Raw genomic sequence first — 15,217 nt, 5'->3', positions numbered from 1 at the left:
ATGGCTTTAGGGCGGGGTTAGTGTGAGACCAGAGATCCTCCTCAGTATAATAAGAACCTCAGCAATGCTGTATGAAGGATGATAGAATGTAGCCCAATATGACATCATAGGGATTATCAAGAGGGTAAACTTATTACTGGCAAATAAATGTCATTTTGCTCCAAATGACTTGGTGGTAAGCATGTTTTCAATCTGTTTTTTGTATCAATAGTGTTATGGGATACTGTCTCAAATTGAACAAATATAACAATGCACTGGGATTTTGGTAATAAAAAATACTTAAATGATATCTCTACCTTTTAAATTTTGTAAGCAGTGTAGCAAGATTTTACATTGCTCTTTTCTCGCCGAGTTGAAACAATCTGAGAGGAAACACATCTTTGGTTGACCACACAGAGCAACGAGGTTGGAAACAAGCTTTTATTGACACACATAACTGACAGAACTAGAAACTGGGACACAAACAGAACTAAAGAAGGAAATATGACAACATATAAAAGAGTTTACCCCTTTGTAAGGGCTCCAAGGTAGAGAAGGCTCAGTTTGACTATAAAAGAGTAAGTTATTAGCTTCAAGTTACAAAAGTATTTGTGAATTATATTAGACTGAAGCACTTGAACACCAGTTAAAAATAAAACAATTTGCATCAGCTGTAACCCGTCTTCTACGACACGTTGGCCTCCTGGTTGATGAGGGTGTTGAGGTCCAGCTTGGTTTTCTCCAGAGCTGCAGTCTTGGCCCTCCGTGAAGGACGCACAACAGGAACTGACTCTGGGACATTTTCTCCATCGCTGCGCCCCCCCCCACAAAAAAAGCAGATGAATATGAGAGCATGGAAATGATGTATCGTGGATATAATCTTTCTAAAAGGGATGTTGTCGTGCTTGCTCATGTGCTGACGGGAGTGGACTGAAAACGCTCACCTCTCCTCCGAGGACTCGGCCCTCCTGCTCGGCTTTCTCCCCCCTTTGGCTGCGGAGGCTTTCCTCTGACCTGTGCACACAAACGCTCAGGTTACCTCACAGTGCTGAGTAGCCAAGAAGAGCTCTAACAATAAAGTGGCACTATGAGTATTCGGAACCTGCTTTACCTCTCTTGGCTCTCTTGGCAGATTTTGATGGATCGTCTGTGGCAGCCTCTGTGGACAGAATTGAGATGGAAAATTCATATTTTTGCAGTTCCTCCCTGCACTAGATTTGTTCTTGTATTGACGGACAGCGAATGGGATGTAGAAGCATTTTTAATCCACTTAGCAGCACTCTGGTTATAAGACATAATCCTTTTACAGGAAGAGTTGTCACAAACGTGTGCGGCGTTAATCTAGTCAGAAGGCAACGTTTGTTTGGGGTGCTCAGCGTGACGTCGGGCTTGTCGCGGTGCCTTCATGCGTACCATCTGCGTTGACGTCCAGCGGCTGTAGAGCGCTGGCGCTGAGGAGCTCGGCCTGTTCTCTTGAATCCACCAGCTGATAAACCATTTTCTCCAGAGCGCGGAGACAGACGCGATCCTTCACCACCTGAGGAAAAGAGACGGGGGGGGGGGAGGAATGAAACATCGGGCCTTTCAAGAGGCAGACATATGAAAGTGTACCCGAAATGATTATTAAAATGATTAATTATTAATTACGGCCCAATACCAATCTCACAGACTTTGAGGCGCGTTCCTGCACAGTCCCTGACCGCTAAGGTCGGCCCGCCTGTCTAATGGTTGAGGGTTTGAAGGCTCTCTCGCAGACAATGTGAATTCTTTATGAACACTTTCAATAGTCAGCATCTCTTCAGACTATGTCCAAGGGAATTACCCACAAGTCATAGCAATGTGACATTAAAACACACATGGGTTTTCAGCCTGGCATATTCAATTTACACTGAAAGATTAAAGATTTTTTTTTTTATTCAAGCTGTTTTGACAAAAATAGTTGAGTGGATCATAGATAACAATCACCTGAACTCCAAAGGCAAGCCTGATTATTAAGTATAAATACCCACTATTGTAAATAACATGTTATGACATTGTCATGGTAACGCAATATGTGGCAGCACAGTGCTGTCCCATCTGGATTTACATCATTTAAGCCCTTGCAGCCTCTCAGACTCAACCATTTCAGAAAGTGACATTAGCTAAGTCCCTGATGGTTCAGGGTTTAGGCTTTAGGGGGGCATTAGGATTGGGGTTCAGGGTTTAGGCTTTAGGGGGGCATTAGGATTGGGCCTATGTCATTCTTTTGGTCCGGACTGAAATATCTTAACAATGGTTCAGTGGGTTACCATGGCATTTTGACATAAATGAGCACATTCATAAGATACCAACCTGACTGTGATGATCCCCGACTTTTCATTTAGCAACACGGTGAAGTTGACGTTTGTGGGTTTGAATAAAATATCTCAACGTTTATTGGATGGCTTGCCGTGAAAGTTGCTTCTCACATTGTTGTTCCCCTCTGGAAGAATTGTTTAGCAAATCCCATAACTCTTCATCTAGCGCCATCATCAGATCAAAATGTCGATGTGTGCAATACTTTAGGCTTACAATAAAACACTTGCAAAGCTAATCACAGTCCCACCAGCCTCAGTTGTTCTTGGTGTTTGGTGCTAACTAGCATGCTAACAGGCTAAATGAATGGCTAACATCAACATGGTAGCCTCACAGAGCTGCCAGGGTGCCGGTGGTCTCGGTACCTGAACAAGCTGCTGCAGCAGCGTTTGCAGGTCCTTCCTGACGGTCTCGTCTCTGCTGAGCTCCAGGCTGCTCAGAGTCTTGGCGTAGAGACGCACCTCAGGGGCGGTGGGGTCCTTCAACATCTCCCCACACATACGCACAGCCAAGTAGTCGTGGACACACACCTCCTGCAGACACATGCACTCAATTATCGCTATTTGTTGTCGCCTCATTAAGCGGTTTGAGTGCTTACTCAAAACCATTAATTAAAGCTCTGCATGATCCAACACGAACTGGAGCATTCAGAAGAACAAATTACAAACTTCATTTATGCAAAAAAATAAATGAATATGCATTTGTTGGAAGAAAGCAATGTTATGGAAAGCTCAGAAGACTTCTATTCGATTGGTCACTGAGGGTTGTGTGAGTTCACCATGTTCCGGGGATGTTTCTTACCTCTGTGTTGGTCGAGGGTTTAATGAGTGCGCTTGGACGGGTCAGCTCCACAAGCAGCTCCACCACATTGTTAATATCCACCTCAGCTAGTGGAGAGGTGGCCGGGGCATTCATCAGAGTCCGAACGGTCGGCAGGAAGCCCTCCTCCACGACCTCCTGGTGAGCCCTAATGCACACAGAGACACAGTACTACGACTTTTACTACTGTATTCTACATACTATGATATACAATGACATACTATGACAAACTATATGCTATGGCTTTTGTTACTATACACTACTACATACTATACTATGACTTTTTGAAGACATTCTATACTATGACGATTTTATGACATTTTCTATGACTTTTTTTTTTACTTTTCTATGACATACTATACCAAGACTTTTTATGACATACTATAACGTTTTTATGACTTTTTTTATAACATTCTATATTATGACTTTTACAACTTACTATAGTATGATTTTTTTTTCTTACTTTTTCTTATTTTATGACTTTCTTTTAATTTATTTTAGGATTTACTAAACTGATATTTCTCTGACTTTTTTGTGACATACTATTCTGTGACATTTTGTATGATACACTGACTCCATATTAGTTTATATTGCGTAAAAACAGCACTCTGTTCAAGTTCTCCTTGTCAACTGACAAAGTACTGCACAATTTGTGAGTAGAAAAATAAATAAATAATCAATTTGAATGTTTCAGGTTAAAAGCTATGCATAATATCCTACTATTAAAGGATGTAAAACACAGGGGTAATAAATGGTGTCATCATGGTCGGCTTGTGCATGTGTGCATGTGTGACCTGCTCTCGCGGGCGTAGAGCTGGAAGAAGACGCCGAGGCAGTGCCGTAGGCGGGTGTCGTCCTCTGTGACGGGATTGTACCACAGCAGCACCAGGCGGGAGAGCATCTTGGCACTTGAGATCCGGCCGGTGTACATTAGTTTGGCCAGGCCCTCCGCAGTCTCTGTGCGCAGGTCCGACACCTGGAAATGTCGAACAAACACAGATAATCCAATAAAACCGTCTTCGGCTACTTTACATCCAGGATAACTAGATGCATAATTCTGTTTATTGATTAAATATTTCAACCCCCCAACCTCACCTCACTGTCCAGTAACTCTGACAGCATCACGAGTATGCTCTGTGCCGTGTCCTCTGGTGCGTCTCCCTTCTCCTCGGTTGCTGGAGCGTCCTCCTCCTGTCTGTCCGGTGATTGGGATTGCGGGGCTGTCTGAGTGGCAGCTGTTTCGGAGAGCAGCTGGAAGCCAAACAGCAGCAGCAGGTCGATGATGGCCCGCAGAGCACTGATACGGATCTTCACCTCATCCAGCTGGGCGATCTGAAACACGGCACACACAAATCTACAATGTTTGCACTGCCAATGTCTGCGCTTTGGGTTGAGTGAACCAAAATAACCAAATAAAAATAAAATCGCCTTTGTGTTAGTATGTTGTCTTACAAGTTTGTATTAATCATTACTATCCGCACAAGCAGATACCACCAGGGGTTTTATATATATCTTTATTTTTATTTATTTTCGGTGGGGGGGGATTAACTCACCTAGAGGCTGGCTAGTTAGCTAGTTAGCTTGCTTGTTCCTTGCTGATTTAAGATGCTAGTTATAGAACATAAATAGCACCACCTGAACTGCTGGGCTTGGTCTACCTTACTTGAAAATGTACTTGTAACATGGACTTTATCGTTTTAACTTATTGTTCATTTAAGCCATTACCCTTTCAATTAGCTTATGCTAATAGCTAGCAATAATGCTAATTGCGAGCATGCTGACTATTGTTATGTTGTGATTATACACACACACACAACACTACTAAATAACCATATACATTGGTTTTCATTTGGTTTTGGGGTCTAGCTCCTCTTTAACATGAAGCATTGTTTATAAATGTATTTGAACTGTTGGTGGATGAAACACACGTGTTTGACATTACCTGCAGAAGCAGGACCATGTGGGTTTTGGCGAGCTCCTTGCTGTGCAGAGTGCATGTTCCCAGACAAACCACGGCCATGTTACGGACAGCAGGGTGAGCGTTCGCGATGCTGGGCAGGACCTGAGGGACGGAGACAATAAAGACATCAGCTAACGTTTACCAACTCTACTTCAGATGACAAAAACAAAGGATGAGCAAATAACCACGGATGATTCAAAAGTTTCATCATGGGGGTAAAAGAGACTTTGGACGTCATCAAAATGAAATTACTCTAATTGTAACAAAAGTTTAAAAGCTTAGCATCATGAGGTTAATAAGTAACACAGCATTGTATCATTAAAAAGTATGCAGTTGATTTAGTCATAATCTGACTCAGTCCCTGTGTTTAATACACAGATTAATTATCCACATGGTTTGGTGTATATCAAGAACAGTCATTTCCATAACTTGACTGTGATAATGTATGCTGTCCAATCAGAGAGATGATCACAGATATGTGAATGAATAAGGAAAGAAAACTATGGCTTGTGTTCTGTACATCTACAGTCACGTTGAAGTGAAAACATTGATGATGTGTGCTGGGCGGGTTTATACCAGTGAGGACATTAAGGCGCTTGTGGTTGGACCGATTCGTGTCTTGATGCTCATCTGCTTCAGTAGTTCTGCGCACATTATCAGACATCTCAGGAGAGTCTCCGGGTCATTCTGAAATAAAAGAAAAAATAAAACCAAAAAGGTGTTAACTCCGTTTCCTGTTTTTATTCCAGGAGGAAGATCTCTTAAACTAGACAGCGTAAATATTAAATGACATGTTACGTACCTTCTCGGCGCGGATCTCCTTGTCGGCCGGCTGGCTGCTCTCTGCGATTTCCTGGAGGATCTGGTTCCGGCGGTTCTCGAACCCTGTGATAGAGTCCTTCAGCTCTGCGGCACGGCTGAAGTCCTGGGCGGCGATGCAGTCCTCCAGGGTTTGCTTGGCCTCCAAGATGCTCACCTTCACCTCCGCTAGCTGCAGGGGAGGGGTTGGGGACATGAACAGAGTAAGGGAGTCGTTCCTCAGCTGACATACACTCCCGAGGGTTCTAGACTGAAAAGACGGGCGACTGCATCTTCATTTACAGGACAAACAACAACAACACCTGGGGCTCTGGGCCAGCTGACAGACCTCTGGAGCCCACTCTGCCTTTACCGACTGAAACACAGAGATGGACAGAGAGAACGCAGTTGCACTGGAGGGATGGAAGTTATTATACACCTGGGCAAGGACTGTCTTCCTCTGCTGCTGTTTGGCCTCCAAGATAATACATACTTTGAGGGGGAGAGGAGAGATGTGTTGTGAGCAATCCCTCCTTGCCTATTTGTGTTACTAGGTAACCACCGACTTCCACTGAGGTTAAGCCTTAGAGACCCACATAGACACACATTGTCTTTTATAGATGGGGATCTTCAGGGGCAGAAAGCAGGTCACCAGTATAAGCCAAATAGAAAATCAACTGGAAGCTCAGAACCGTAAGATTCATTTGAGATACACCAGAATAAAATAAAATCAAAAAATGGAATAATTAGTTATTTAATTGAAAGAAATAGCCGGCGTGTACGAGGGTTGAGAATAGAGATAAAGACAGAAGTATGTGAAGGCCACTCTCATGCTCACTTTAGTCTCATAATTGTATACATCCATCCATCCATCCATCCATCCATCCATCCATCTTGATGTGTGAGGTCAACGGTCCCTTTTGAAAAGTCGGCAGGCCAGTAATCTATCGCCAAAATGTAGCCCTCTTCCTGACAAGCTAGCAGGACAGGGTCCAGATTGATATGATACCAGTATCTTCACTCTAGCTTTAAGACTGAGCCTGCCAAAGCCTCGTTAAGACATCATTTCTGCCTGCCTGATATATTGAGTTATTTGGCTTTGTAATAGCTTTAACTTTATTACGGAATAGAGACTAGCAATGAGGCCAAATATGTGGCGTTTTCACCCATCCTAAATACAGCGAGGTATTTTGAAGAGATTATTGGATCCAAGTGTGTCCGGGTGCTTTCAGTGGGCAGAGTGTTGCTCACCTGGACCTGCTGCCGACGGCTCATGTTCTTGTCCAGCGTCTGACTGGCCTCCATGATGGGCTCCCTCACATCCGAGATGATTTCAGCCACCTGCGTGACACAAAGGACGCTCTTTTTTTTTAGAGATCTAACTTCACTGAAAGGAAAATCGGTTTCGTTTTTTGGGACATCCCAAACGAAAATACCTTTGGTAGTGTAGGACAGTTTCATTCATCAGCACAACACTGGATTTACAGCAGTGACAGAGTTGAGATTTAAGTGTAAAACTCACAGTCTGAATGCGTCTGTGGTCGTCAGCAACGAGGGAGAGAAGTTTCTCGGTGAGAAGGGAGACCAGGGAGGAGGGAGTCTGTGGAAGAGCCAACATCTCCTGCAGGACGGCCAACACGCGCTTCCTACAATGAACATGCAACATGATAAGTCTGACTACAAACACCTCATCATACTTGGCAAACTCGACATAATACAAGAGTTTGATAAGCAGAACCAAATACGGCTGGAGCTATTCCGAATTATGGACACCGAGATGGTGGATTGCAATTCATTGTCTGAAGCTCATGTATTTAAAGAAATAATAGCGGCAAGAATAAAATGAAGGAAACAATGTAGCATTATATTTTTGTTCTTATGAAGTGAAATGTGATTATTTTTCCCGAATCAGAAGGACACGTATATTAATAATTTCCTCAAAACGTCTTATGGTCCCGCCGAGCCTCTCTCAAGTCTGACTCCTCTGAGTAGCTGAATAAACCAATAACTGAATAGGGTAAAAGTTTAAAAAAATATATATATATATATATATATATACATATATTAGATATCACAATACAACTTCACCAGTTAATTAAGGCAATCATTGTTTGTGTTAAAGTTTTCTGAAATTGTAAATTTAGATGTGCAATCGAGGCATTATCTTATATAGTATTTGCTCATTTTCAAACATTTCCAGACCGCAAATCTGAACATTGGATAAAGCCAGGTTCAAAATTCTTGTTTCATTGTGTTGCTGTACCTGGACCGTGGTCGTGCATCCTGCTACGGCCCTGCTGACACCGACTGCTACCACCATTGTTATTACTAGTCACATTACTATTACTATTACCTGTACCATTAAGCATTTTAGCTTTACTTCCACCCTGAAGCCCTTTTTGCTTTCTCGTTCTGCAGGTTTCCATGAATCGTTGTGGTACCTGGACCGTAGTCGTGCCTCCTGCTGTGAGCCGACTGACACCCACTGCTACTTCCATTATTATTATTAATCACATTACTATCCCTATTTTCATAATTATAATTCTACTGTAATAATTGCTGCTGTTATTATAAGTAGTCTTATTATATGAATCATTTATGTCATATACATTGAATGTGTTGTATCTCTGTTATGCTGTTCATTCTGTACACATGACATCTATTGCATTCTGTCCATCCTGGGAGAAGGATCCCTCCTCTGTCGTTCTCCCAGAGGTTTCTTCCTTTTTTCTCCCTGTTAAAGGGTTTTTTTTTAGAGGAGTTTTTCCTGTGAATGTGAAGGTTCAGGGACAGAGGATGTCTCATGTGCACAGATTGTAAAGCCCTCTGAGGCAAATTTGTAATTTGTGATTCTGGGCTATACAAAATAAACTGAATTGAATTGAATTGACAATTTTTACCATGTTTTTTTTCTTAATAAAATGCTGTATAAATTAAGGGTATAAATGATATATGAACTGTGTAAAATGTTCAGAATATAGATGGGAATGAAAATGGGACGTTTGGTGTATGTTAGTGCTACTGAAGTGATGGAGGAGATTTCTGGGTCTGAGGAAAAATCTCATTTTGCGAAAACGGTCTTTAAAAATATGCATAGTAAAAATCTCGATAACGATATACATCACAATATAGTTTTCTTTTTTGGCAATACAATAAATAAATAGTCTATATGAAAAACCACATGGTTTTGTATACTTTTGTGTGAATTATGTGAAAAATTAAAGGGATTTTCTCATTTATTAAGAACTTTACTTGCGAAATGATCATGTTTGATTTTGCATGTGCTTGTTATCAATTTTGACAACATAATTGCGAATCGCGACATTTCGATGTCATTTCATCACGGTATGATTAAAGATAATGAATGATCATATTGAATTATCGCCCAGCCCTAACTTGAAACTTCCCCAATTGATTCCTGACTGTAAGAAAAAATGAAATCTCAGTTTTCTGAAAATGTTTGTTTAAATATGCAAATAAGGCGTTATCTGATGGAACCTTTTGCTGAATTAAGAATAAATTTACACACGCAAATAGACAAAGTAGTTAAATATTCAAATGTGTATTTTGGATGTTTTATTTTAACTAATCTGAAATAACATGCTATAGAAGTCAAATGGCCCCAAAATGAAGCAGTGCGTGAAAAAGCATGTTTTTTGGGTCGCTGGTCCTCATCTCACCTGCCGCCCTCCTCGTTGGTGTCCAGACATCCGATGAGACGGATGAGCTGCTGGGAGATGAACTCCTTGGTCATGACGAGCTCCAGCTGGTTGAAGTCGGCCCTCTGCTCCTCTGACAGCAAAGGTACTGCCTTCAGATATCTGCGACGGACAACGGTCACTCAATTTAGAGAGGCCACTTAGTTGCAGCAAATTGAATTAAATGAGCATTTCACACTGTAGCATCACATTCATTAGGCCAGGTGGTGAAACAGCAGAATACTCCTAGGGTGATGCGCAGAAAAAAATATAATTGAGTCCTGGGATTTAGTATAAATGAGTGAGTGTGGAAGGCATTTTGTGATTTATGCTCATATTTGGAAGTCAATGTGAGATTACAAACTGCAGTATGTCGTTTCTCAAATCACAATGGCCAGTCCCCAGATGAATGGGGTCCAGCCATCAAAAGCAAAAACTACATCTTAAAGAATAAAACAGCAATAGCAATCAAACTGCAAAAACTGTCACTGTGTATCAGTTAGCCTTCAGCCTACATATTGAAGTAGTCGAAGCACGCGACGTGACACATCACATGATGGCGTGTTAACATGTTAACAGCTGAGCATCGGCACACTTTTTGTCCTTGCCTTTCTGGGGTTTGGCTGCTTTTATATCGGCATCACACTTTTAAATAACTAGCACGACGAATTGAGCAGAAGCAGTGAGTTAGCCACACAGTAACATACATGATGAGCTCCTCTGAAAACACAGGACCTGCATTCAGATACCTGGGCAAAGAGCATTATGGCACCTGCGTTAGGTACTCAGTTTTGAGCAACGCAAAGTTACAATATTAACTATTGCATACTTTATTAAAAGGTAAGGTTAACAATTCTTAACGTACATCCTAAACCAACAGTCAGGTGCCCATTTGAACAACATGAACAGGTTTTGCATCTAATCATTTCTCGTGTTCATGCACGAAGTCCACAGCCGTCATTCTGTGAAAAATATATTCAAAACTTTAACCGACGTTAATATGTGGAGAATTCTCCCCACGGTGTTTCCATCCTGAGCTGCACTGAGGAACGGTTTACAAAGAGAGGGACTTTGGTACAACAAAAAATGCTAACTTATAAGAGGCTGTAAAAGATAACTATATATTCACTCTGGAGAAAGTTTTGAAAGGGGTTTTTGCCAGGCAGCGACCTCTGGGTCTGAAAAGTGAAGCCAATGTGGAAGTGCCTTAAAGTGCATTCTTTCTAATGGCCAGAAGGGGGTGACTATCCTCAAAAAGAGGCCAGATTGTATAGTTTTTACCTCAGTAAACATTGAAAAGATGAGTTTAGGGTCTTAGTTGCCAGTTTCAAGTCTTATTAACCCTCCTAAGAACAATTAGAAACACCTGTTTCAGTGATCATATGGGCATCTGATTATTGTTTCACGAAAGACTTGAACAAATGTGAAACAATCCTTTTAACTACCAGAATAAATCAGTCTGTAGAGGCTGGTGCTAATGATCTCCAGCAGTGGTAAATTATACATAAGTTAGGAATCTAGTAATGTAATCCAGTGAACCGTCTCTTCTCTCACCCGTAGAGGTAGTCGGCATAAGTGGCAGCGTCCGGCAACACTTGCTCCAGCATTTCATCACCTTCGTCTCCTTTAGCCTTGATAAACTCACACAGAGCTCTCCAGTAAAGCACATTCTCGCAGGAAAGAGAGTCCACCGGGACCAGCTTCCTGTTGACAACACAGACATTTTATGAATGAGGCAATGACAAGCGTGAGACAGAGAGAGGGTGTTTTAAGTGTACCTGTTGTCAAGCTGCACTCTCTTCTGCAGCAGTTCTTCAGTAGGCGTGCCTCTGAAGATGGCTTTCAGCGTGTCCAGAGCTGTCTGGGCACAGTTCTCTACATCCAGCCGGTGGAGCAGCTCAATGACATTACCCTCCACCCGGAGCATCCAGGCCGGCAGCAGACGAGAACAAACTACCTCCCTCACCGTTTCTGCAACACACACAACCAATCAGATATGTTCAATGGCCACAATGTAATAAAGAGCTGAGCCAAACACTTGATGGACAGAAAATGTATTTGAACCCACTTGGAGTAACTTTAAACAATTAATTAGGCAATAATTCAACAGATTACCTGATAACATACAAAAACATTTTTTTTTGCTTACTGAAAGTGCAAGTACTTGATTGGCAAACGGGTCTGTAAAAATGTAATGTGACACAAATAGAGAAATCAATAATACCTGAGGTGTCATGGAGACCCTGCTGCAGTAGACCAACTCTCTGTGCGATGGTCAAAGCTTTGATGTGAACTTTTTCGGCCAGAACCTAAAAAAGGAAAAACAAAAGAGAGAACGTTTCACCCCAATTCATGAAGTTGAAGCCACTTTATCATGTTGTCATCTGCTGATGAACCCGGATCATCCGACTGTGTTTGCGGCTACCTGGTAGGCTAGCTTGCGGACGTTCTCTTTGATGTCCCTGGTGCGTTTGAGTACTTTTGGGAGGGTGCAAGGGGACATCGCAATGCAGGAAAGGACAGCGCGTCGCACCTCAGCATTAGTATCGTTTTCTAGAATCAACATGTATGCTGGACAGTGGAAAGAAATGGAGCGTTAAACAGTGAGAGGGCCAAAGAACGTACATATTAAATCACAAAAAAACAAAGGATACTTCAAGGATGATGTACTGAAGGCAGTGCATTTTACAGTTGAACAGTGATGATATGTTCTGCATTTGCTCAAGTAAAGATAAAGAGATAAAGAGGTTTTTAATGTCATTGTAGTGATACAACGAAATTTCGTTTGGTAGCCCTCAGCCAGCCAGCAGCAGCGAACAACAAACACTGTACAACAAACAACAATATACAACACAATAACAACAATATACAGATAAAAATACACAAAAGGAATGAAAACTTTACTATGTACAGCAGGTGAGTATTTAAAATGTGTGTGTTTTGTCCAATCAAAAATAAAGTAGGACACAAACCATTGATGGTTGGACAGTCGGGATCCTTTGGCTGCTGTAGACGTGTCATGGCCAAAGCGGCCTGAATCCTCACATTGGGGAACTTGTCGGTGACGCGCACCAGCATGGCTTGGTGGATGCGATCAAAGAGGTCATCGTCTATCTGGGCGTTCTCAGCCATACTGCCGAGCAGCTTGTTGATCAGCTGGCACACACGGAAACGCACAGCATGGCTACTGGCTGCATGGGACTGAGGGGAAAGGAAAGGCCAAAGAGTTTGGGAGGATAAGGGCAGAAAGGGGAGCGAGATATGGAATGGGGGAGAAGGTGGCAAAAAGAGACATGTATCAAAGGAAAAAGGACATGTTGGACAGAGAGATGGTCCAACAGGAAAAGAAAGGAGACAGAGTGGACAGGAAGAAATCTGATTAAAAGGCAGCAAACACATCAATCACATCAGGGCTCCTTTGTAGAGCACACAACGTTGATCTTTTGTAATCATTTAGCACACATGTGAGTGTAATAATGTTTATACCTCCAACAGAAAGTTGAAAAGGAAACTCAAAAATGGATGATCATCCTCATCATCTTCTTCCTCCTCCTCTTCATCCTCCGGCCGGTCCTCCTCCTCCTCCGTTTTAGGTGGAGATTGGAAACTTGTGGCAAACCTCGCAACAAACTCCATGACATTTTCCACCGTGGGCTCACGCTTGTACACAATCATGGCGTACTTCAGGTAGTGGACGAACTCCTCGTGGAAAAGTGTCTTGTCCTCAAGCTGGTTGAGGAGATGGAGGATGTCATCAGTAACAGAAGACAAGGGATGCAAACCAGGAGAAACAATAGTTTAGGTTTTTGTTTTTTTTGATTGTGAATAATGGCAATATTTGAAACATAAGTCATGATTTTTGGATATACTCATTCACAACAGAAGAGATCAGCAATAGGTTATCTCACGGGTTAGCTTAATGTCCCCAGGGTCAAACAAAACAGTTTCTATCCATCACATGTGGATTTAAACTTTTCTGTTTGCCACTTACATTTATTATGTCACATTTGGGGCTATTATTTCAAATCTCTCCTTTCATTTGAACTGCACTCTATTTTTTATTGCCTTGTTTTCTTTTTCTTGTCTTGTGTTTCTTGTATCTGCAAGTAAAGCAGTTTCAATTGTGCTGTTGTTTAAAGATGCTTTCCAAAAACTTGGAACATGGATTACAGACATGGATTTAAACTAAGAGCTTAACTGTTAAACAAAACCCTGCAGAAAGCATTGATAGATTCACTTATGATGGATTCATATATGATAGATTATTCACGTATGATAGATTCACATATTACATTACATTACAGTCATTTAGCAGACGCTTTTATCCAAAGCGACTTACAGGAAGTATATATGATAGATTCACATATGATGGATTCACATGTGATAGATTCATATATGATAGATTATTCATATGATAGATTCACACATATGATAGATTCACATGTGATAGATTCACATATGATAGATTCATATATGATAGATTCACACATGTGATATTCACATGTGATAGATTCACACATATGATAGATTCACACATATGATAGATTCACATATGATAGATTCACATATGATAGATTCACACATGTGATAGATTCACACATATGATAGATTCACATGTGATATATTCACATATGATATATTCACACATATGATAGATTCACACATATGATATATTAATGTGATATATTCACACATGTGATAGATTCACACATGTGATAGATTCATATGATAGATTCACATGATCACACATATGATATATTAATGTGATATATTCACACGTGACCACACAGCACTCACCTTGTCGTAGCGGCTGTTCAGGCTCGCGACCAGCTTCGCCTTGTTGTTGTGGCCCTTCTGCGCGCGCTGAAACGCCTCTTTAATGTCCATTTCATTGTCTGCGGTCATCTTTGCTTCACAGAAATCTAAATTAAAACGAGAGAATCAGGTTAACACTAAGCATCAACTTTCACCACAGGAACTACCAAAGAGCTTGTGAGCTCGTGAGACGCCAGAGACAAACGAGCAGTTTACACTTCGCTTCACCCCAGCTCATCCAGCTCTCACTGCGGGAAGAGCAGGAGCACTACGTCCCCTGGAAGCTACGCTAACCCGCAGTCACTACACTAACGCACTGCTGTGTTCTACTGAATACTTATACGTATTAGGAGCTTTCGAAATGTACCTTTTCTTCGGTTTTCCGCTCGCAACGCTGCCGCCTGTTTTCAAATTCAACTCTCGCGTGTCCTCGCGAGAACTGAGACGTTGTTACTAAATGATGACGTTTAGGGTGACGCCTATTTGAGCCCTGCGTTTAGCCTGGCAGGGGTTACTATACTCCTCTGGCTGACTACTGAACTATTCAAAAGTAGGAGGGCTGACACAAAACCAATTCATTGGATACTATTACTATTCTGATAATTCATTAACTGTTTTAGTATTTATTTTTTTTATTTAGCAAAAAGTGGAAAACATTCCAGAGAAATAGCTTCTCAAATGTTAAGATTTAAGATAAGATAAGATAAGATAATCCTTTATTAGTCCCGCAGCGGGGAAATTTGCAGGCTTACAGCAGCGTAGAGTAAAGTGCACACAAGAGACGTAGTAGAAGAAGACAAGATAAAAAAAAAAA

The 15,217-nt window shown here is 41.6% G+C and overlaps 1 protein-coding gene across 3 annotated transcripts; it reads right to left on the bottom strand.

The window, feature by feature from the left end:
* Positions 1 to 411: 411 nt before the first annotated feature.
* On the bottom strand, positions 412 to 14,878 carry ncapg (non-SMC condensin I complex, subunit G). Of its 3 annotated transcripts, none has more exons than XM_054605189.1 (22): positions 14,771 to 14,878; positions 14,386 to 14,510; positions 13,075 to 13,317; positions 12,561 to 12,789; positions 12,014 to 12,159; positions 11,813 to 11,897; positions 11,367 to 11,559; positions 11,143 to 11,292; positions 9,571 to 9,711; positions 7,413 to 7,536; positions 7,142 to 7,231; positions 5,895 to 6,083; positions 5,669 to 5,779; positions 5,075 to 5,194; positions 4,228 to 4,464; positions 3,927 to 4,108; positions 3,115 to 3,280; positions 2,679 to 2,846; positions 1,393 to 1,516; positions 1,091 to 1,138; positions 924 to 993; positions 412 to 791 (listed from the first exon to the last, which is right to left on the bottom strand). In XM_054605189.1, exons 2-22 carry the CDS (start codon positions 14,491 to 14,493, stop codon positions 665 to 667), a joined length of 3,051 nt encoding a protein of 1,016 aa, XP_054461164.1. In that variant the 5' UTR covers positions 14,494 to 14,510; positions 14,771 to 14,878; the 3' UTR covers positions 412 to 664. The 3 variants fall into 3 exon arrangements, with proteins under 3 accessions (XP_054461164.1, XP_054461162.1, XP_054461163.1); XM_054605187.1 differs by lacking the exon at positions 14,771 to 14,878 and adding an exon at positions 14,620 to 14,749; XM_054605188.1 differs by lacking the exon at positions 14,771 to 14,878 and adding an exon at positions 14,632 to 14,749.
* Positions 14,879 to 15,217: the final 339 nt, after the last annotated feature.

This window comes from Anoplopoma fimbria, chromosome 9 (genome assembly GCF_027596085.1).
Source record: "Anoplopoma fimbria isolate UVic2021 breed Golden Eagle Sablefish chromosome 9, Afim_UVic_2022, whole genome shotgun sequence".
In the NCBI taxonomy this organism is placed as follows: Eukaryota; Metazoa; Chordata; class Actinopteri; order Perciformes; family Anoplopomatidae; genus Anoplopoma; species Anoplopoma fimbria.
The sequence above is the reverse complement of the archived record's forward strand: the minus strand, read 5'-3'. Positions and strand labels throughout refer to the sequence as shown.